The sequence below is a fragment of the Antennarius striatus genome, chromosome 20 (genome assembly GCF_040054535.1).
Source record: "Antennarius striatus isolate MH-2024 chromosome 20, ASM4005453v1, whole genome shotgun sequence".
NCBI lineage: Eukaryota > Metazoa > Chordata > Actinopteri > Lophiiformes > Antennariidae > Antennarius > Antennarius striatus.
In genome coordinates this window covers 1509241-1533648 of record NC_090795.1, presented here as the reverse complement: position 1 = coordinate 1533648, position 24408 = coordinate 1509241, and the positions used below count along the sequence as shown (strand labels likewise).

General features: G+C 46.2%; 1 protein-coding gene across 4 annotated transcripts in view; it reads left to right on the top strand.

The window, feature by feature from the left end:
* Window positions 1-5996, top strand: part of LOC137614160 (cadherin-18) — a 68681-nt gene extending 62685 nt beyond the window's left edge. For all 4 annotated transcript variants that reach the window (XM_068343761.1, XM_068343762.1, XM_068343764.1 and 1 more), the window contains exons 11-12: window positions 2151-2402; window positions 5258-5996. In XM_068343761.1, the coding sequence (XP_068199862.1) occupies window positions 2151-2402; window positions 5258-5763 (758 nt within the window). In that variant the 3' untranslated portion in view covers window positions 5764-5996. The remainder of the gene's footprint in view (window positions 1-2150; window positions 2403-5257) is intronic.
* Window positions 5997-24408: the final 18412 nt, after the last annotated feature.

Sequence of the window (24408 nt, the reverse complement as noted above, 5' to 3'; positions counted from 1 at the left end):
AGCGGAAGCCATTGTGCGGATCGGCATACCGGCGGCACCCTCTCAGCTCATACATTATCTTGACATTCACTACCTTTTAAAGCTGTGTCATAATACATAATGTAGCCACCTTTATAATGTGATCCAATACTCATCCTTCCCGCTAATAGCGACATTATATGTTACGTTTTGCTTCAGCTGGTAATTGCAGAGGCGGCTTGCATCGACGCAAACTCGTCGAAGTCTACCAGGAGTCTACCGCAGAGATCGGAGTCTTGGCGGGAAGGAATTCCCATGAAACTGACTAGTTTCTGCACAGTTTTCACCGCTGTGAATTGTAGCTTAACTTCTTTTGGCTCGGATGCACATGTGATATAAAAGTTATGTAAGCGACGCTACACCTAGCGTGCCGATGCGTTCGGGGAATTTGAAAACCAGGCCATTTGCCAGTTAGCGGCTCATGCTGCAGCTTAATGAAGCCGGGACGCTGGGATGTGTGGGGGGGGAATACGCACCAGTGATGCTCGTGCGTGTTTGTGTGCGATTCAGAAACACACACCCAAAAAAGAAATAAAAAAATTACACAAGTTGTGTTAGCATAGACGCTAGCTCCACTTGCTAATCATTTTTCTTAGACAGCTATGTCGGGTACACCTTCCACCGGCCTTCAGTTACCGCCTCTATGATTGGTTTGCCTTTGAGCCAATCGGATACGTGGAAGTGGAGTCACGTGATTGATGCATTTTAATGTGAAATTAGCATGATGTGCGCTTTCTGCTGCAGAGGTCTTTTATTTTGGCGGGCGCTACACACAAGCAGCTTGTTTATCGCCGCCTCGGCTTCTAACTTCCTCTCCTCCTCTCCCCCATGTCATCATCTCCCCTCCTTGTTATTTGCATCCCTCTATCGCCACCCCCACCACCACCACCCCACCCATCTGCTTGCTGATATGGTGATACAGCGAGTCTGACTTAATAAAGCTTGAAGTACGTGTTGTCATTCCGACTGTCGATCATTATAATTATTCATAGATGGAGCAGAGATTGCAGTGGGAGGCAAGGTCTCAAAGCAGCAGCGATACTACGGCGTGGAGGTGGTTGGGGGGGTTGGGTTTTTTTTTTGCTGGGTGGAAAGAAAAGGTTACCCTGTGCACGATTCAGCACTTTCCCAACTTAAAATGTGTGAATATTTATATACATCATCTGCAAGTTCCAAGCTGGCGAATCACGCGAGGCCAAGGTTACTCCTCCAGGTATACGAGCAGAGCGGCAGCCAATAGCATCACGCCATGTTAGAAGGATTCATTTTTATTTTTTTAGCCTGTAAAACTATTAAAACCGACTGCGAGTGGGCGTCGGCTCGTTCTGCTGAGTTAATTCACCCCGCGTTGATGCATGAGCGGAAAGAAGTAGTTCCTTAAATAAACAAGACATATAAATGGGAAGACTTCCTCAGACAACATCCGTAACGTCTCGCGGTATTTATCACGTCTTCTAAAGCATTTATGGCGGTTTATTATGGGTTTATTTATCATTTTAAAGTGGGACCGGCTCCACTTGGGTTTTTTCTCGCTGGCCGTGCAGCATCTGTCTGCAGACTTTTTCCTGTAAGGGCCACATAACTTTTCCCTTCTCTGATGGGGGCCCGGGGCCAGTTTGTAAAAAATAAAACTGACAATCGCAGGAGTGCCCAAATGTAAAAAGAAAAAATCCCACAAACTCCGCCCACCAGCTCAGCTCCGCCTCCTGCCACACCCCTGCACAGCAGAGCAACATGGGACACACACAACCAAATATTTAAAAACCGTTTCCGGGATTTTAATAGAAAAAAGTCATGAAATAAATAATAGTAATATTAATAAAATAGTTTTTTTAATGCTATTTACAAATCCTGCTGGAATCTTCCCGTAAAGCCTCTTTTCCTAATTTGGTTTTTCTTCGCCGCTAAGTCAGCCGTTCTGTTTCGGTCCACGCCACACGTTGACAGCGTTTGTGCTCGAGCCAAGGTCAAGCGCTCTTTTGCAAGCACATGAAAGTGGTTAATGAACACCTTTTGAAATTAATGAATCTGGGGACACACGGACGCAGTGGGGGAGGCGACACAAGCAACAAGAACCATCAACTTCCTGTTTTCTCAACATTCCGTGTTTTGTTTTTGTTTTTTCCTTCCAGACAGCACAGCGAGCATCATCGCCAGACGGCGCCGCTTCAACCACCTGACCCAGGAGCTGTACGAGCTGCCCATCGTGGTGTGGGACGGGGGGGAGCCGTCTCTGAGCGGCACCAGCACCCTGACCCTCCGGGTCTGCCCGTGTCATCGTCACGGAAAGATCCGGATGTGCCAAAGCGAGGCGTTCCTCTCCTCCGCCGGCCTCAGCACCGGAGCGCTGATCGCCATCCTGCTGTGCATCGTCATCCTGCTGGGTGGGTGGTGCAGGGGTTCTGCCCTGGGAGGGGGGGGGGCAAAAAATCGAAGGAAAGCGGCGACGGTAAACGTAGATGTCGATTTCACGTTCGACAGCCGTGAATACAAACTCCATCGGACTTCCGTGCCTTGTTACTATGGCAACCTCTCATCGCGGCGCGAGCCAATTGTTCTACGCGGACCGTGTGATCGTGTTTGGTGTGGATAATCAGCTGGAGTGAATAATAAGATAGATCAGGATCAATAGGAAGCAAAACTCCGCCCACCGTTGGCGCTCTCCCTCCTCTCATTGGCGATCTGAACACATGAACGTGTGAAGGGCGTGTCCGTGTAGTCGTGTAGGCCAACAAAAGGTCGTCATCCGAGTTGCTAACCACCGTTATCGCAACGAAACGAACAGACGGACAATCTGGTCGATTGATCTCGTGTTTGGGGACGCTCCCCATCCGGGCGGGGCTCCGCTAACCGCCGTGTCGTCTTGAAGTCGACGCGGTGTCGGTATCTGTCGTGCAACACGTGAACAGACGCGGCTTACCCTTTCAGCTGTGTTTGTTCACCAGGGATCTGTTTGTGTTTGATGTTTTCCATCTGTCCGATTAACGGCCATCTTTTATCTCGGTGCCCTTTAATGAGGTTAATTCAAGCTGCAGCAGAACGACGGGTAAAAGAAGGGTAGAAGAGTCTCCGAGCTGCTGATAACAAACCCTACGTGTGACTTTAACAGCATGAAACGTTCAGACGCAGGTCGCTGTTTGGATTTCACTTATTTAATTTGAAATGAAATTGGATGATTGGATTAAAAAAAAAAAAGGATTAAATATGCAGCCTGCTCAATTTAGAGTTAGCGCAGTGCTGAACAAATGAAACTGTGATGGAATAGAACGTTTGTTCCATCTAAATTCCTCAAGCAGGTCCAAGCTGAAGACTGGAAAACCACCAACGTGAGTCTGATTGGAGTCAGATTGCTTTATTTAGACAGGACAATAGTGATGTACAGTAAAACCTCCAGATACGAGTTGATGTCGTATCCATCCCGCCAACACGTGGTAAAGAACGAGATACGGTCTCACTGATGTTGTAGCCATCCGCCAACACGTGGTAAAGAACGTGATACGGTCTCGCTGATGTCTCCACCCGCCAAATGCGTGGTAAAGAACGAGATACGGTCTCGCTGATGTTGTGGCCATCCGCCCAACACATTGTAAAGAACGAGATACGGTCTCGCTGATCCGCCAACGCGCACCACTTGAACTTCTGTTGAACCCGGCGTGAGGTGGAATGTAGTTCTGCATGCAGGAATAATGAGACTCCAGCTGGGGCGATGCGTGGAGCCTGGAGTAAAGCCCCTTGATGCTTTAAGTGATGCACCGAGCAATAGCTAGTCCCCAGCTGGCCTCGGCACAGGAAGCGATCTGAATGGAGCATTGAGGGGGCGACAACAGAGAGGGTCTTCCTGTGTGGCGTGCACAGTCCAGTGAACGGGAATGACCCACATTTACGAGGAGTTCCTGAACCGGTGGCGATGTCAGCGATGTCAGAATGCATGAGGACGTAAATGAAAACTTCCTTTGTTTCCTGGTCGTCTCTGGTTTTCCTGGTGCAATCGGCCGCTTCAAGGTGAGCGATAAGCTCCGTCCTACACAAATTACATTTTTTCGCCTCCTGAAAACCAACTGGGGGCGCCGCTCCTTTCTCCATCCACAGATTAACGTCCTGCAGGTTTATTAAATACATCTAGACAGTCCAATACCGGCATCATAAAGACTTCTGGTGCGGTTTTTGACAGAACCTGGTTCCGTTATCCTCGCCGTCTGAATGGGATTATTCCCCTCGGAGAGAGGCGAACAGAAGGAAGAAAGGCTGCGGCGTTGGGTTCGTCTGAACACCTTCAGTCTGAAGCTAAATCTCCTCTTTGAAACTATTGTCTGTCTGCAAAACGGCTGATGCTTCAGCACAAAAAACTGTAGCGCTGAGTAAATACAGTAGATTAGCCAGATGCACCATTGTGTCCCGGGAAGCTGAAACCTGGGCTTCTTCTTATCCGCTAACGACAGCCTCCGTTTAGATGTTTAGACTCAAAGATCGAGGCGAAGAAAAAGCGTTTTCATTAGCTCCATTTAAAGTTTTTCCTCTCGCTAACTTTTGATGCAATTGAGCTGAAGAACGATGCCTCAGCAGGAACGCTCAACCCGCTCTTATTATTAGATATTAGATATTGCTCTGCTATAATAAAAATCGCACTTCCCTGCTGATGCCATTTTATTAACTAGATATTAGCGTTATATTATATACATTAGCATCTCTTGGCGAATCGGAGAGCCAACAGGTTCCTAGCTGGAGAACGAGAACGCACGCGTCATCATGATCTCAACAGCTTGTATCATCGGCCAACGTCGGCCCGTATGTATTATTGATTTACAATCCCTCATGACTTCAACGGTTTTAGTGTCAGGATGGCAAATTGGATAAATATGCACATAAAATTTGCGTTCATTTGGTCGGCGGTTGACGAAGCGGGACGCGTTTATCTGTCACGAGCGATGAGTTAACCACACTGGCGCCCAGGGATCGGTAGCGGCATAAAAAACACGGCTGAGCGTCGTAACCGCGTTCAGCTGTTCCATTTTCCCGCAAAGCGCTTTGTCAATTTGATTGTTGAGGAAAGCAATTTTCCTTCTGTCTGACTTTTGTCTACAAGCATTAAACATATCAGTTTAATGTATGAAGTCATTCTGTGGAATTATACTTGTGTATTTTATCGTTCTGTTATTTAGGGAAATGATTTCCAGCTCTTCCCGTCGTATTTAAACCAAACCATTGATAATTTTTATCCCCCTTCCTTTTCGTCTCGCAGCCATCGTCGTCCTCTTCATCACGCTGAGGCGGAGCAAGAAGGAGCCGCTCATCATCTCCGAGGAGGACATCCGGGAGAACGTGGTCACCTACGACGACGAGGGCGGAGGCGAGGAGGACACGGAAGCCTTCGACATCATCGCCCTTCGCAACCCAGCCGCCGCCGAGGAGCTCAAGTTCAGACGGGACATCCGCCCGGACGCCAGGCAGCTCTGCGGTTTGCCCCGAAACCGCCGGAGTCCGTCGGTGGACCTGGACGAGGTGGACGTGCACGAGTTCATCAAGCAGAGACTGGTGGAGACCGACCTGGACACCAGCGGGCCGCCCTACGACTCCCTCCAGACCTACGCCTACGAGGGCCAGGGCTCGCCCACGGGGACCATCAGCCCTTTGGACTCCCCCGGCACGCAATCAGAGCAGGATTACAACTACCTGGACAAGTGGGGGCCCGAGTTCCAGAAACTGGCAGAACTCTACGGAGAGGCAGATTCAGATGTGACCACCTAGTCTGTTTTCACTCCCGTTTGAACCCAAGTCCGTTTTCCAGTGGACCAGTCTGAACAGATGATTCCAAACTGGTTTTCAAACCTCCGCTGTCGAACTACTGCCCCTGTTTTTTTCCCATTCTGTCGCTTTGGATCATGGGTCAATCATCCGGATGTATGAAATCGGATTTGGAGATGGAAGAACGACAATATGGGGGATAAAGGACAACGATATTTTCCTCGGTGTATATTTTTTATTGCTCAATAAAGTCCTGAAATCCATATGAGTGGATCTGTGAAAGAATTGTGCGTGTCTTCTTCGTCCATCGACGGATGTAGAGCCAGCGTCGGATGAAGGGAGGACGACTCGGTTCTAAAAGGGGCTTTGTTTCTTCTAGAAAATATGCAAATGAGTCAGTGATGAGAAAACACCGAGGAGACCACGGCGTTCCCAAAAAACTCTTCTGCTCCGAAACAACAGGGTGAGGTACTCCATTTGAATGCTTTTATTTTGAAAGTACTGCAGTTGTTTGGTGACAACCTGCACATTTAAACAGGTTTTGATAAGTAGAAGGAGTTTAATATTCATTTCTACAAACATTTAAAGCCATTTAAGTCCGCTGGGATAGCCTCCAGCAACCCCGGTGACCCACGAATGCGAAAGAATCGCTTCAGTAAATGAATGAAAACGCAGTCAAGTTCAGTTGCTTTTGCTAATATAGTAAAACTCCTCAATCTTGACGTCAAGGATCAGTTGGGGGACGCAAACCCCGCCCTTTAGAAGACTGTGTAAAGTAATTCCGGGTCTTTATCCCGCATTAAATTCGACACAGCAATTCAAACAAGGCCTCTCAGCGTAAAGTGTTGACACTAGAGATGTAAGCTCGCCGTCTGAGGATGCAGACGCACAACGCATATTAAAAACCTGCAGCACACACCCATCACTTCCTGCTCCTGCAATTAAGAAGTCTTCATCTCCTTATTATTTAAACCCACGACAGATTCTGCCTTTTATAAGATTGCATTAAGTAGTTGTTTTTTTCCCAGCATTCCGAGCCAGCTCAACCCGTCTTTGAACACAGCGGCGTTCCTGTTTACACATTCAGGAAAGCCGAGTTTCATTATCATTCATGTGGGGTCGAGTCTCTGGCCACCTGGCATATGTAAGTCTAATATTGGTTCTCCCTTCAGCTCCGGTCTGCACCGACTCCTGAGGGCAAAATCTGGCTCTTAAACTGCTAAATACTCCGTCGGTTCACGCGCAGCCTGGCCGCGTGCCATTTGGTGCTGCAAAATTAGCATACGGCCTTTTTTTTGTTGTTTTGTTGGAGCGTTCCCACTCTGGAAATCTGCTTGAAATTAGAATAATAATGGAAAAAAAAATAAAGAGAAAGATGTTTTGAACCTCCGCCGCAGAGAACTACGGGTTAAATCTGCAGTCCTGTGGCGTCAAGAGACTCTCTTCACATGCTTTTCTTTATGCTAATATAAAAACATTGACTATCGCTGTTCGGTTGGTGGAGTGATTTGTTCCTGGAGACTCTTTCGTGAAAGCGGATAGGAATCTGAGGGAGAGCGTTCGTTGTCACATTTACGTGATTTCTCGTATTTGTAATAGCAAAGCGTCAAGAAACCCCGTCTGAGACGCTCCATTTAAACCACAGCACTGTGACATTTTTACGGCTTTTTATACGACATTAAAGAGAAGGAACTTATCCCTTACATCCATTTGGGAAGTCGCCGTTGTCCCATAATTCCCTGGAATGAGGTGAGAAAGACAAACTTTGAGGAGTCTCAAGACCGCCTACCAAACTCCGACTGCTTCTGTCCACATTCTTGTCACCTTAACTATTGGTTGACCCTTTCCAAAAATCTACAGCGGCATTCTGTAAATATCTGTCCCCCCCCCTTCCCGCATCGTTTTCCCCTCATTTTTCACAAAGTTATTTCTCTGAGTGCGATTGCCGGGGGAATCCTGGCCCATTAAACCGCTTCCTGTAGACTCCCAGGGGTCCGTAGTGTCGAAATGTCGCCCCGGCCCTGGGGGGCTGTGTTAGTAAACCAGCATGGACTGGAAAGGTGGTTTTTGGAAGAGAAGGGGCTTGGCTTTGGTAGGATAGCTGCTTCTCTTCGCCAGAATGCGCTACGGTGTAAACTGGCACCACCGAGGGAGGGGGACGTATTCCTCAGGGAGCCTTTCAGGTGACAAAAAGAGCTCTTTATGGGCTGGTTTATTAGCAAAATCAGCTTTGAAAGCACTCATTGCCGGTGCTACTCTATGACTCAAGAGTCTGAAGATTCAACACCACCAAAAACGTACGTTAATGCTTCCAGGAGCGGAGGGAAGAGATTTCTCCGGGAAACGACAAACAGATGGAAATAATCGGGTTATATAATCGAGTTTTGGAGTTCAACAAGTTTGTTTTTTCATCAACTAATCGATGACCGGCTGTTCTGATTCTTCACGCGTTGGACGGCGGTCGGTATTTTTGCTCGTAATTTTTGAAAAGGCCCCTTCGCCAACTGTCGTTTGCGCCGCTGCTGATGTTGGGAGTCAATAAACAGCCCTGGAGCGGGGAATCATTCTCCGCTTCTTAATGAGCTAGCTGCACACATTAGCCATTTTCACTGTTTGTAATTGTAACTTGAAGACATTGAGCTTGACCCCTAATGGGCGTGGCGGTCTGCGCGCTGCAGTGCATCATCTGTGCGCCAGACTAATGACACCCTATCAACATAATGTCCTCGGCTCCACTGGCGTTTTATTGTACACAGCATGTTTTTATCACATCCACAAGCATGCAATTTGTGCAGCAGATAAATCTTGTTGGGGGGGGGGGGGGTAGAAAAAAAAACAATTTTGAATAGGAAGAGGGAAGATTTTTCATCCATGACTGCAAAAACTAATCCTGAAGCCATTAGTTTCTTGTTAGGTAATTAAGTATACATGACACTTGAACAATAAGTTCCAGCTGACAAATTAGGTGATGGTCCAATCAATTCAAGGGGTGCAACGTTTCCAAAGGGGATCAAAAATGTATGTGAAAAAAAAAAAATGATGATGATGACGATGACGATGTTCCGGATGAGGATCCGTCACTCCTTAAATGGATTATCTAAGAATAAACCGGTCATGTTGGTTCCCCACAATGCATTTCTGCTTCATTCACCGCAAAGTTATACTCCGCACGCCCCCGTAAAAGACGGATACCTGACAGGTAAGGTAGGCAGGGGGGTAAAATGGATTTTTGTTTTGGTCAGCGGCGCGTCGGAGGAGGTTTGATTTAATGGCGGAGCGCTTTGCATCTTATAAATGTTCATGACTCTGGAGTAACGAGAAGGTGAATTGGAAAATAAAAAAGATCAAAGAGACCTCAGTCTTTTAAAATTCAAGCGTGGCGATCATTAAAGTTGTTTAACCAGAAGTTTAGGAAGCTACGGGGGTTTGTTTGCTCTTTTTAAAATTACTTTTTTTGAAAAGTTGGAATTCCAACTTGGAGATGCTAAAAAGACTTCGTCAGCGTCTCGTCTTCCTCCTCTGATGTTGACAGCTCAGAGACCAGGCTGTGAAAATGAACCTGAAATTACATAATTGTTTTAGTTTGGGGGGTTTTTTTATTAAAAAAAGTGAAAATAAGGTTATAAATTTGTTGATTAGCATCTCGCTAACCCTCATATCCAATGACATGAGAGAATAAATATATGGGGGTGACCCAGATATCTTTAAGTTATGCGGGGGGGGTTGTGTGTGGGGGGACTTTCTTCATCATGTGACTAGCATGAAGGTGATTGCTAATGAGCTGCCTTTCGTTTGCTAAAGATGAACGGATGATGGAAGTCACCATCGCGGCTCACGATTACTCCAACGAGGAATCTCACACCCGATCTGTGTCCAACCCAAGACCCAACAATTACCAAATTAGTCCAAAAAGGGGAAAAAACGATGCTAAATCCAGGGGCTGGGATGTCGTTGGAGCTGGATTACAGTTGCCATTTCGTGGAATGAACGTCCGCGGATTAACGCCTCGGATCAAGAGCCATTCTCCTCGGATTCTGAGCACAAGAGTGGAACTAGCCTGGTGCATGAATCTTTGCACCATCGTACGTACACTCCGACTTTACCTGGAAATACACCGTTCCCAGCTCTCGCTGTACATTATTGGTGTTGATGGTGAGTGTGAGAGCGTCTGCGGCCTCTCTCGCCGCCAATCGGAGCGTAAAGAGATTAGCGGTGAGGCTAGCGCTAGATGCTCAACTGCCGCTGCTCAATATTCAAGGAGTTTGCGTGAGTCGTTTGCTTCTGATCCTGAGCTGAAGTGACAGGATTACAGACGACACACCCGACCGGGTGAAAAATGTACATGCATTTATTCCGTGTCTTTTCATTCGTCCTCACATGTTGGAGGGTATAGATGGAAACACGACAAAACACTTAAGGTTGTGGCTTTGTCGGTCTGTGAGCATCTGGATTTAAACCAGACCCTGATCCAGATCCCATCTGACGCCCGTGTTACGTGTAAACTCTACATGACCTCGCCCGTGGCTTCATCGACTCCCTGTGGAGTCAAGGCGTCGCCCCCTGCTGGCGATGAGGAAGAACGCGGTTTTAAATGCTGCAGCCTATCCCATGTTTGATTGGTCGACAGGAGGGGTGTACTCCCTGCGCTGGTATCTAATGAGGCGTGTTTTCAACATGTTAACCCCACCCAATCCCCATCATCCACCCCCCGTTGGGCTCAATGCCACCATCCACCTCTAATCCGTCTTCACACGCTTCATTCAATTAAACATGTGCGTTGGGCGGGTCCCCCCGGTATCTCCCACCAGCTCGGCGGAGTTCTTTGAAAGATTCATCAGGTAAAATTCAACGTGACACACGGGATAAATTATTCACACAGTAAATCATGCAAAAGTAATTCATGCAGCGGGTAATCTGTGACACTAATCCCGGCTCCCCGGCATGTTTTGAAGCTGAGACTTTAGGAATTATACATCAGAAAGATTTTTGTACTTGTACAGGTGTGATCACAACCACCTGCTGGGACGGAGATCCCGCATCTGAACAGAATCAGACGAGCATCGGGGCTTCATGTAAGGAAATCAGGCCCGGATCCAATCTTCCTTTTTCTGGCAGATTCTCCAGGATCGCCCCAAAAATTCCGAAATATGACCCGGCTGCTAAATAAAAACATTTCAGCAAAATTAAACTCCGCAAGGCAAAGATTTGACGTTTCTAAGACTCATCTATCCCAGGTTTTAATCAAGTCTCTTGTTTCCTGAAGTGACGCTCCAAACCCCTAGTGGGCGTGGCATTCATAGACCAACCTGTGAAGGCATCAGGACAAGAGGAATTTTCACTGTAACCATGACAACCACAACCGGCAGTGATGCCAAGAAAAGGTTATTTATCTTTTATTGAGTTGTGATTTTTGGAATATAACGACACAATCCCGCATTTTATTGTCATTTTACGCTAAAGATGTTGCTTTACAACCTGACACAACTTTAATTCAACGTCAGCGCGATTTAAAGTCCTTCCGACTCCTCCTTCAGCTACTGACTGATGAGGATGTTCACACGAGGGTAAAACGAGGAGGAAGTTCTTCAATTTTACCCGACTTGGAAGATGAAAAAATAAAAAAAAAGTCTTGATCGGCGGCCCAGTTGTCTGAGAGAAGGAAGGTGTCTCGTAGTCGACGGTGCTCCTCAGACAGGTTTGTTTGGATGCCAGGTGTTCTCATTTGTCTTTGAAATAATTGGAAATTAAGGGGATAATGAGGTCTGCGGGGAGACGGCGAGGAGCGTCTCCGACATCGAGCTGCGTGAGGCACAAAATAATGTATGAAGCGCTTTGATTTCCCGTCATGAGAGACAAAAAACATTTGAGTTTTCTCAAACTGACGCGTGTTGAAGGAGGGCAGCGAAGCGTCGCACTCAATCAAATAATAAAAAGGCATTAACGTGTTCTTTTATCAGCACTAAGGAGTTGCTGGTAATTCATTTTTTAAATGTTGCTCAATAAATATGAAATAAAAGCGTTCTTTGTTATCGACAGTTAAATTTACTGTGTTTCCATCCCTGCTAACAAGCTAGCAGTCACGATGCTAATCAAAATGGCGGGAATCTGGGCCCTCCGTGCTGCCTTGAAGGTGCTTGACGAAGGCTGACTATTATGGGATATATACATGAACAGCAAGTAAATTGAAGGTTGTGTTCGCACCTGTTAGACTATAGAACTTGTTAGAGATTGTTCCAGTCTGGAGCCCAAGGAGCGGAGACTGACACAAAAAGTAAAAATCGAGTTTATTGGCTGAAAACACAAGTGAGTACAGGGAACCAAAAGTAACTGAGCTGAAAACACAACAAAATACACAAACTAGAAAGAATTGTCTGGTACTGTCTTCGGAGAGGACCAGGCCTTTTGAGAAGACGCTGATGAGCAGAGAGGTAACTGGTGGTCCTCGTCGGCCGCTAGGCTCCAGAAACACCCCCTGACACAGTCTGACCTGAACAGGCTTAATTACAGAAAACAGACCTACCGACAATTCACAAAGAACACAACCATAACAGAACTCAGTCCAAAAGTTCAGAACATCATTTCCTGTTCCCAAAAAATAAAACTCTCATCCTCTTGATGTCCATCTGTGATAAAAGTTTCATATCTGGTAAGAACTTTTAGAATTAAATGGCTGCCCTCGGGGTTCTCGCACAAAAAATAAAAAAAAATTTAAAAAATCTACCGTTTTATCAAGATCTCCTCCAAAATAAAACGTCTCCTCTTTTGGCTGAAAAGCAAAGTCTTATTTTGTGATTTTTCAAAAAAAGTGAAAATCTGTCTAGCGGTCTGTGTAATCCTGAGAACAAATTGAATCACTTAACCTCCCTGGTGGAGGAAACGAGGATATTTCTACTGCTTGTTTAGCTGGAAATCCTCCTATGTGGATGAAATATTGTGATAAATCATCTGCAGCAAAGCGTCTTAAACCTCCAGGTGGATTAAATCCGTGGTCCAGGGTCCCCCCTAGAGGACGGGGGTTATTTGAAGTGTGGTATTTGCTTACATTTCTAACTTTAAATCAAATATCGATATGAAAAAAAAAAGATTCTTCTGCTCCACGTTAGGCATCCTGGGTTACGTACGTAACCCCCCCAGTGGAACGCTTCAGGAAATCCTGAATCCTCTTGATGACATCATCAGTTGGTTTATGTTTATTTCTTGTCTACCGATGGGAAAACGCCTTCGGATCAGATCGAGGACGTTCTTTACGGGGAAAAAAAACAAACATTGGCCACCATTAATTTAAAAAAAAAAAAAAAAAACTTCACAGCAATGAGGGGAATAAAGAAGGATGAAAGATTGGCCCCCGGCGGCGGTTCCCTCGAGGATGCGGGGTTGGAGCATCGCAAAAACGTGCAGCCTTATTGGTTCCATAGGTACGGCAAAGCAGCCGCGTTCACATGCATAATTATCCGGCGGGGGGTGGGGTTTCCTGATCATCCCGTGTTAAACATAAAAGATGAAACCCCCCCGGGTGCATCGCTGGACCGCCGCCGGATATTAAAAACGTGACTTCAAACCGGTGGAGGTGCGACTTCCGCTTCATCGCCTTCATCTACAAACCGGATGTTTGAACGTTTTTCCTTCTCGTGCGAATCCCTCTGCGGTGGGAACACGACTCAATCTAATGCCTTCAAAATCAACTGGAAGTGTTTCTTTCCACCACCCTACCCCATCGGAAAAAAAAAAAAAAAAAAAAAACCTTTTGGAACATTTGTGCATCGAGAGAAATAATTTAAAAACTGCAGGAAAAACAAGCAGACGCAGACGAAGAATGAGTCGGGCTGGGAGATTTCCCTGCGGAGATGATTTTCATTGTCGCGTGTTGAGTTGTTGTGTTGTTGTGTTGCTGTGTGAGGAACACAGTTGGTCTTCTGGGAAATGCTTGCGTCCCACACGTGTGGATGACATATTGAAATCACGCCGTGGAGTTGAATCTTGTCCCAGTTACTCAAAACCTAATATGTGGAGCCTCGGCGGCGGCGGAGTCCCAGCTGACTAGGCAAATCTCCAAGGGCCGTTTATTTAATATAATGCTGGGGAAGGAATGAACAAATAAATGAAACCCTGCAACACAACACTTTATCATTCTCACTGAAGTGTGTTCTCAACCACAACAAGAGCAACAACGGGCCAGACAACCTCCTGGAAGGACAGCTCGTCGCAAAACGAGGACAAAAAAGTTGTCAAAAAATGACCATTTTTAGGAGTTTTTAACCAAAAACCGTGACCAGATAACCGACTGAAGCTGCGCATCAGAGGAAAGGCAACAAATACAGGGGGGGTCTTGCACAAAGGGGGTGCGCCGGCGGCCATTATGCATGTATGAGGATGTGAGTTATTCTATAAATGATCCGGTGCAATTAAAAAATGAATCCGGCTTGCGTGTGTTCCCACAGTTCCGCACGACATCAGGAATTAAGTTGTAAAATCTACAAGCTTAAACACCTGAGGCTGAGTTTGCAAGGATCTGCATAGCGAAGCGAGACGGACCAATGGAAGCCAGACGTGAAGGTTCTGGGTCATGTGACCCCCACCCCTCAAAAAAAAAAGACAATGCAAAAACATATTATGTCATCAGAAAGAGGTTTTCCTCCAATCAGAGCAGATCAGGGGGAAAAATAATAAATGTTTTATCACGTTTCGTTTGGATGTCTTGGACCATTTTTGCCCGATTTATGCGAGATGTGTTAAAAATCCAAGCCAGCAAAGAAGTTCTACTTCTCGATAGTCCTACTGGCAGCGAATTCAAAGAGGACGAATACGACACCTCCACGTGTCAGGAACCAGAAACCCAACCCTGGTTCTGGTGTGAAGACCCGACAGGAGGAGGCTGCGTTGGATGTTTCTTAGACGACTGATCAAGGACAAACAAATCAGCCTCCATTCTCATCCCAATGACGTCCCGTCACTTTGGAATATCGACACACTTCCACTCGGCTGAAAATTTGAAGAAACGACTCATTTATCGCTGCCAACATTCATTAAATAAGAGCCGTAACGTATTACGCCTCGCCATCTGTGCTATATGAATAACATCCGCGTTTGACAGCTGCTGTTTGGTGATGACAGCTAAAGCGGATACGTATGGCTGGACGAACACATCACACAATCAAACAGACCGACAAAACACAAAAATGGATTTCAACCGGTGGGGAAAAATAAAAAATAAAAAGGGAAAGCATTTCAATCCCGGAGGAGCGGAGAGATCGCCCGCTAAAGCTGGATGGACAACAAGGCGTTAGCATATCCGGTTCCCACGCTAAAACCGATGAACGTTCCTCCAACGGGATTTCGGAATCTCGTGAAAATCGCTCAGGAAGTGGAACACTATGTAAGTTTTGTTTGCAGGTTTTCAGTGTTTAATGTCCTCACAGCTCTTCATTTCTTTCCATTTTGAAAATGCTAAACGCTCATTAGCTCCCGCCGGCGCAGCTCTGACTCATCTGTTTATCCAGTCCTTTATTAAATCTCTCTTTTGATGCTCACTCATTGCGGCACAGGAAATAAAATTCATTTTATGACAATCAGAACTTTTTTTATTTCGTCGGAGAAGCTCTAAATTTTTTTCCGATCAGACGTTGGAGATCGTCTCCGGCTTTAATGCGGGTCTTTTAAAACACATCACTGACATAAAACAGTGCGTTATATCTCCTCCTGACACTGAACTCTTTACCGGAGCGTAATATATCCGACCCTGACGCTCCTCCGAACGGCTTTGAAGTCCGGTTCAGAAATATAAACCGTATCTACAAAGCAAATGAATCCAACAAAGACTACATAAAGGAATACCTTTACTTCTGCTGAGTTCAAACTCGGTGGCATGGCAACAGCTTAGAGCCCCCTACCCCTCCTTTCTAATGTGTTCAAATACCCCTGGGCCCCCGTTGCTGAAAGATTGAAAAGACCAGCAGTGACTCTCCAACAGGCACTTATACAGAAAAAAGGCCAACGGTCACACATGCAGCATTTTAATGGCGCTGCTTATGAGGAGCGGTGTGGGAGGAGCACGGAATGCTTCACCACGCCCGACGGATCACCTGCAGCTCCCCCCTGGTTCTGAGGCATGTTTGAGGAACAGATCAATGAATTTCTTTCACTTCTTTAAGTCGGACACTTCTATCGACACTTGAAGATTTCTATCAAACTTATCGCGACTTTTTCGGGAGACTCTGAGTCATATCTTTGAATTTTATAATGACTTCAGAGCTTATTTTATGTTTTCTCGAGGTTTCTTCCAATGTCATATTGGGTCCGTTGTGAAGTTATTTTTCGTTTATTTTGCTTTGCAGCTCAGACAAAGCTCGACCTCTAAGAACCTCCCGGTCCAGTGAGTCCAAGCGGAATAATTTGACTTCTATAACTATAAAAGTACAACTGATTTGCAGGCAAACAACAAATGCATCAAAGTTAATATGCAGATGAAATCCAATTTGAACGTCACCTCATTTTACCTGCAATAAACCAAACTGTCTCGTCAAAAAAGACAAAAAAAATCCCACTAATACTAAATGGAAGAATGTCCTTGTGTTGTCGTTGCCTGGCAGCACGGGTTACGTCAATCGGAAACCAGAATTGATAGTCGACGGGGGGGTCATGTGACTCCAGAACCCCAGACGGCGGGCGAGGCAAACCGACACAAACAGTAGTTGCAGTATTACCATCTGTTGGGTTTTTTAAAATGATTTCCGTAGCGTCGTTATTTACGTGTGAGGGCAAAGGTTTTCACACTCCATTATTTCCAAACAGGCTGTTCTATTTGTGCAGGTGGACCGCATTGTGTTTTATTTATGTGTGATTGTCAGAACACGATGCCTCATTAGACCTTCAGCGCCCCGGCTCGCCGCGGCCCTATCCGAGCACAAGAGCCCATCTTATTATGTCTATCCCCGGCCCACCTGAATGCCCCGTGGAGGGCCCCGGCAGCCGGAGTCAAGCTGTTGGGGATCACGGGTAGCTGGCAGCCTTTGTTCAGTCTAACATCCGCACCCCGGCAGGCTGTGATGAGGTCTGGCGCCGCCATCGCCCTCTCAAAAAAGTGTCTATCCTTTCCTCTCTGCTCCATTTCCTGTCCTTATATCACCAGCCTCACTCCAAACTCAACATTTTCTCCTTTCTATGTATTCCTTTTGGTTCCTCCGTACCCTCATCTCTGCTAGCCAAGCGTGTCTCTTTGATCCACTTCCTCCCTCTCTTCTTTCTCCGTGTCCTTCATCACTAGTCCTCCTTGGACGATGCCAACGCGAGCATATAACTACCACGAGTTGGGTGTTTTAAACCTATGACAGATCAACGAAGACTCCGCAACAAGATGCTAATAGATCATGACAGGTTTGTCGGTTGGAAAAAGTTCCAAGGCCAGATCGAAGACTATTCCCCTCATCCGCCAACAAAGTTGGTAGAACTTGGAACAAAACCGTATAGAAAAAAACTTCCAGAAACGGATCAGGAATAAAAACCCTGATGAACAACGACATCCTGGCTCATACATGACATCTCTTTGACGTCATTAACACGGCGTGAGTCTTGAATGGAAATGGGTTTGAAATGTAACACGGGAACGTGTTAGCGTCTCTCAGCCCGAGATGTGATCTGACGTTCCTGTTAATGATCCTTGTTCGTTTTCCGATGCCCGTTTCCACACCTCTTTCCTCTCCCGTTGGCAGCCGAGTCATCCGTTATCGCTGAAGCAGCTCTTATTCGTGAGTGTCACTTAGTCCTTGTTATCGGAAATGTTCTGCTACCTCGTTTAACCCCGCCCTGCCTCGCTCATCCTCCACTGATTTACCTGGAAGTCCACAAACCAGTGTTTCATCATTAGCGACATGCGTCCCAATACTTGTCAATCAACTTGCAGTCACGTCTGGTAAATGTTTGCAGGTAAACGTATTCCAGTGTTGATTTTGCACATGTACGCGCTCAGTTGTCACATGGTATACAACATACTCCCGACTCTGGACACTGTTGGCACACCGCCGCCACATATGAACCAGCTGCTCAGTGCAAACATCACAGTGTAGGAAGAATCCGTGTCCCGGCCAATTACGAACTTGGAGCGGGTTGTTAGGAAAACACACCACTCCCACAGGCACGGACCCAAATTAATAAAATCAACCATGGATGGTGTGAAGAGCTTCGGACTATCTATCTCACTTTCTTCTGTCTGGTAATGGCGCCCAGTGTCTGGTGGTAATAGCCTCTCTCTGCCACGCAGAGAGCAGTTACATATTAATGAATACTGCCATTTGCATGCACAAGCAGCTTCTGAGGGTCTATCAAAGCAAATTGCTTTATGCGGAATGGACGTGACCCTCGCCAATAACTGGCTTTTGTAAATAAGTCATTATGCATGGAAGGCGTAATTGCATTGTTAATGTCGGCGTGTCGCAGGGCCTCGATCGCCCCCGTCTAGACGTCTACCTGAGCGTAATGATAAAGTCGGCGTACCGCAGGAAGGTATTGGTGATCAATGAGGTTGGGAGGTGTGAGCTGCAAACTGCATTTTGCAGTGTTTCTTGCATGCGTACGTATATACGTGCATGTATATCTCTCAAGATCGTCTCGTTTTACCGTGCGAGGATCCATAGCAACAGCCTCCAGGCTTCACTGGGGATGACATCACACAGAGTGAAGAAGTATAGGTGCGATGGAAACACCGCCCACCGTCACCGCCAAGTGGAAGATACTTTTCCTTCTGTTCAGTGAAAGAGAAGGAACATCTCGGTGTTTTTTCAGAGAAGAAGAATCGTTTGGAGCAGCGCTGACAGGATGAGATAATCGCACCTCGCATTAGAAACCACATTAGACGCGTCAGGTGCCACCGCTCCTTTGAGTCGGAGTGGGTGAAAACCACACAGAGGAAAATGACATCAGCTTGTTGTGAATGGACAACTGGAACTCCAAACCTCGGTCACATGGCTACCTTCTTAAAGGTACCTTTAAGGTAGACTACCTACCTTAAAGGTAGACTACCTTCTTCAAGGTATCTTTAAGAAGGTAGTCATGTTACTGAGGCAAGCATCTCCACAAGCATCAATAGTGACTTGGACAGATGTGGAGGAGAGAATCCACTCATTTAAAACACTGGTTGACCCACTGACCGGTACCAACTGATCCACGGACCAGTACCGGGTTGGGAACCACTGCTTTACAGGATGCATCATCGCCTCCTCCAACCGTCACCGTCTTCGCCGATACTTTTCTGTTGTCTTTTCACTCCACTTTTGGCGTGAAGAAGCGTTGGCAAAGCCCTGGTTTTAACACGCCGCAGAGCCATGAATAAATTGAATGAAGCGATGACTCAAAACGGCGTCGGTTTGGGCGACACGAGGGAACGCTGCGACCCGGGGAGGAGACTCTGAGGCTTTGTTGACGCAATGGTAATCAACATTTCTATCACACAGCCGTGTGTTTAGACGTGTCAACGCTAATTAGATGCTCCCAGCTTCAGTTGTTGGTATCGTCTGACTGCCAGGGCTGCGGGTTGTAAATAGCTTAAACAGGCTGCTAACGTTGTGAATGTCTGCTGGTTTTCCAAAGACAGCGGCAGATTATTTTTCTTTTCCATGTGAGGTATTAGTTGGTGTTGACACATGACGTGTGGAGTGTATTTTTTTCCCTTTCAAACCTCGTCTTGATTAAAAAATAGCCTCGGGTTGAGTGCTGTTCCTTACGTTGTTGACTTTGTAATTGGATCGTTGTGTGATACCAAAGTGTTATCCATAATGCAGCCATCACTTTCTCACCCTCTTCATGCCGTTATTCAATCCCCCAGTCCTCGGTCTTTGTTATGCGGGAGGTAATTTGCCAACTGTCAAATCACCCATTTGCCTTTTTTGAGTCGATATATGGAACAGTTTCTCTGTCGTTTCTCCCTTTTCAGGTATAATTTCATGGCTCTGGTGATTTCATCACAGTCATGCAAATTCGTACAAAAGAATGAAATGGCGGCGAAAATGAGTCTTCACGGAGGTGGATTGCTTGTTCTCAGAGGACGCCGATGCCGCTTTGGAATAAAGTCATGATTGCCGCTGGTTGTGCGCTCGTAACGAGGGATGGTGCTGGATAGCGTGTTTAGAATGAACATACAATGGAATATAACAATCTGGCCTCTGGACACCCGTGTTTATTGTGCGTCGGGCGCCAGCGCAAACATGTATGTACAAAAGAAAAAAGGAAAAAGGAGGATCGCCTAGAAGCAGCTGAAGATTACGAGTCGCCATCCAGAAGCCAAGCGGGCCATAAAAACATGAGTATGCAAAGCGTGTTGTCTGATGTCGTCGGCGGGAAATGAAGTGAGGAGAAGAACATGCACTCGTTGGCTTTGTGTTCTAAACAAAGGATAATGCCCCGGTTGAGCTTCACCTGCATTTAATGTCTGAGCATGCAGCCAGATATGCTAATGTGACACGTATTTGAGGAGTGAGAACAATTGCTCAGCCAAGCCCTTCTCCCTTGGGGGGTGGCGGGTGAGTGTTGGTGGGGTTGGGGTTGTGCTTGTGGAGTGCTGTTCGACTTCCTAGACTTGCAAACAGTTCTGCAGCCAGGGCGCGTTGAGCATTCTGAAGTAGAGGGCAATTAAATGCAAAAATGGAAGCCACATAATGGGTTCTATTCCCCGCTTCCATGTGATTCAGGGAGCTCAGCGTGTGCCTGCCAGGGATAGCATACATTACGTAAGATTGAGGCGTGCGCCTTTTGCGGATGATTCCCGCCTCGTATTTTGCATTTCATACATGTGCGGCGGGGAAACTGTGTCCTGACAGGAGGGAGACGGCAGCAATGATAGAAGACTTTTATGCTTAGGCTGTACCGTCACAGCTGGAGCAGGAGCGTTTTGTTAACCTAGATCTACTAAAAAAACCCACTGACATTGTCCTCCTTTCTTCTTTTTATCACATTCAGCCATAAATAACCCCCATATGCTGCAGATGAGGAGGAGTACTTTAAAATTGGCATGAAATTCCTTTATTAAAAACCTATTTCTTGTTGCACATCAAAGACTACCAGGGCTTCCAAGTTGGAGAGAATCCTATTTAGAGTCTCCTCCAAGAAGGTTATCAACCCAAACGGAAGGTAGTTCTTTCATGATTAGATGGAAATGTAACCGACAGTTTCCCCAAATGTCGGATTTTTTTTTTTTCTAACCGGAACAGGAATCGTTTGCAACGTCCTGGGTTTCATTAGATAAGTTAGAACTCGTCAGGTGGAGTTATCTAAAAAGGACAACGCGGCATATATTTTGAGCGGGACTTTCTCGTGCCACGTTTCAACACCGAGGTCTCGGGCTTGGTCGCCTGGTTTGGTTGGATTGTTGGGAAGATTCCCATACAACCTGGTGATGGGAATTGGGCTTCTTGAAGAATTACTGAACGTTTTACGTGTAATTCTGTGGTGTGGACAAACCACTGAGCCTGACAGACGTGTTGGATTCACAATCAACAGTTTCAGGTTGGCAGATAATGTCCTATCTCACCTGTCTTTCCTTCCATATCTTCACCTGAGATGCATTGACTGGACGGTCCCAGTGGTACAAGACGTCCACGAGTCTGGAAACAGATCGGCTCGCCCAGAAGAGAGACCACTACAACCCGAATCAGTCTGGTATCTCAAACGTTCAAGCTAACAAGGGCGAATTGGCTCCAGTGGGTGAAAGTCAAACAGTGAGAACAAGATTCAAATTGGAATTTCTTCTTCCAGTTGTGAAGTAATATACATGCAAAGGCCTTTTAAGCTAAAGCATATAATCAGTCTTCAACATCCATGCCGACTTTAATGGCCTCCGCCTGCTGGTTGATTGAATTTGAATGCGTCATAATGACAGCCTTTCACAGCGGTTAATCACCTTTGATAATTTAGACCATGGCCTCTAAATGTAATGACGCACGGTCAGATGTTTTCGCTGTTTTCAGCCGAGACGTTCCGACTCCTGGAAAGTGGTTTCTTTACCTGTGACAGTTTTAATAATGCATTAGTCATGCAAATGGAGAAAATAACAGCCTCCTTTGCATGTAGGGGAAAATAACTCCATCGGTAATGTTATAGGTAACATGTTGCGGTAACATCCGACCCCAACATCGTAACACATGAAAATTACAAGCAGTAAGTTTCTGAGAGCCGGGATGAAGGGAGTTGTCAGCACTCAAGGGTGATTGAAGGTTCTATTGGGATGTTCAAAGTACATATATTTCACCTGCCTCTGTGCAATCATTAGCAGGGCTGCACACGTCTTGCATTCTGGCCTGTTCGAGTTAGCTTTGCATGCTATGTTAGCATCTAAAGTTTTGGAGAAAAGTTCACTATTTGCACAGATTTAACATACACGACTGTGCTTCTTCCTCCCGGTGTCTGGAGTCATCATCGTTAATTAGCTCGGTTCAACCGGAGGCCAGTCCTTATCGTAAGGAAATTGGCGTTCTCTCCATGGAGAGGATTATCCTGCTGTTTTTTTGGGGGGGTTTTTGTGCGAAATCGTCTAAAGGTGGACTTCCAGGTGATATCAAACGTAAGCCCTCGAGTTCATGAAGTCACCACAGGATGTCCTCAGCAGTAAGAGAGAGGAGCTGACCGTGTTTCACTTGGTGGACTCATTCTGGAGGATTAATCGGTACCATGCAGCAGTCTGGTGTCGGGTCTATATAATTGATTAAGCTTAACAAAAAGGACCGCTGTGCATAATGGCAATGTGCTTTGTTGTAGCACTGTTCACATTAGAGACTACAGACGGAGTGCAGATACCTGTCCTGCTATGTTTGATCACATATCCCATAATAGGCAGACTTTAAAAGCATTTATTGATCCTTTTAAGAGTGGGATAATCTTATTCTATATTCCTGTGCTGGAGATAAGATTATTATTTGCCCCAGATGGTTTCTAGATGGCAGTATTATATATCCAGAGCAGAATATAATGTCTCTATATATCTCTAACTATCGATTGGATTGAGTTTATCTTCTGGGGATCACGCAGGTCTGCACAGAATTCCATGGTATCATCAGCATAGAACTTAACTTCTTGCGGACTAAAAGCTAGCCAAACTGATTGGTGTTGAAGAGCTACTTTCAGTATGCTAACATGCAAATTAAAAGAACTAAACACAAAGTGAAAACGCAGACCAAATAATGGGTGTTTCCTCCGAGCGTGTATGAAGATGGATGGCGTGACAGCTGCAAAAAGGTGAAGCCAGAACGTCGTTATCGCTCACAAGCTGATTCCTGTCATTTCCTGTTCATGTCATCCTGATTTATTTGTCCGGTGTTCCTCTCTCTTGATATGTTTGGTTATAATTTGTTACCCGATGCAGAAAAGGTCGTCCTGACGGGTGATTGACGGGAAAGTCGTGATTGACAGCGGAGCGTCCTCCACGATGAGTCGGGCGTATATGTGGGCGGGAACTCACGGCACAGACACGCCGCTGCGAGATTGGCAGGTCGGTGTCGTGGATAGTGTCATTTACGTCAGCGAGAGGAGGCGGAATCATCATCCATCTTTATGTCAAACGACTGTCTTTACGCTTCCTGTCAATTAATCGTATGATTTTTATTGATCGTCCTGGACAGCGATGAAAAGGGACAGGAAGTCGTGATCATGAAATTGGCATTAGAGTCTTCACCCCAACATCCCAGATCTACATGGGCGGAATCTCTGGATCTTAATCGAGAGCATTCCCCAGATGTTCCCATCATCACTGTCACATCGGAGCTGTTTACACTTGACAAATAACGCCATGTGTGCCCATCTGTAATCCATGGGCTCCTAGATAGTTCTATGCAACTTAATCCCAGTGTTGTGCAGGAACATACATTTCCTTGATCCTCTAGATCTGGCAGCTGAAGCTCCAAATTACATGAATGTGATTTATCACCCCACAAGCAAACAATTACCCAACATCCGGCGTTTTCTCTGTGGGAATTTGATCCTACACCCTCGTCCTTCAAGGTCAGTCTGAACCAGGCTGGGCAATCGTTTCTGGGGGGCCGACACCACAGCGCTCCGTCCAATAAAACGCCTGAATTAAAAAAAACCATTGCGGCAGACACAATTGCATCCTGGAGTGTTATCAGCTGCCTTGATGCGACAGGCGACCTCCTGGTCATCGCCCCGGCCACAGAGGCCATGGATCCTGGCCGTGACGGCGTCCAGGCGGACGGGTGGCGGTGTTTTCCTCACCGTCACTGTGTTTATTGCCATCGCATCCCTCAGAGGAGGGCTTTAATGAGCTATGAGGACAATAAAGCTAGAGCGCACACACACACAACACACACACCGACTACCAGGGGCTAGTGATCACACAATGAGTCACCAGAGAGGAGGACTCCTTTGTAGTCGCTGGGTAATGAAGCTGTAGCAGAGTCTGAGTCGAGGGGCGAACTGTAAGTCTGCAGCATCCAGGAAATCCAGGAAACTGTTCACTTCAGTCTCTGATGTGATTGGACGGCTGGAAATGATGGCAAATTCACACCTGAGCCTCTTTTTTTTTTTTTTTTTAAATGCCAAATACGTCTTTATTTGTTTTGATTTAATTAAAACAGAAATATCAGCTGAAAATGAATGCAGACATGATGAAACGGATGCTGCAGTCAAAACAAGTGATGCTGCAGAATTAGAGAG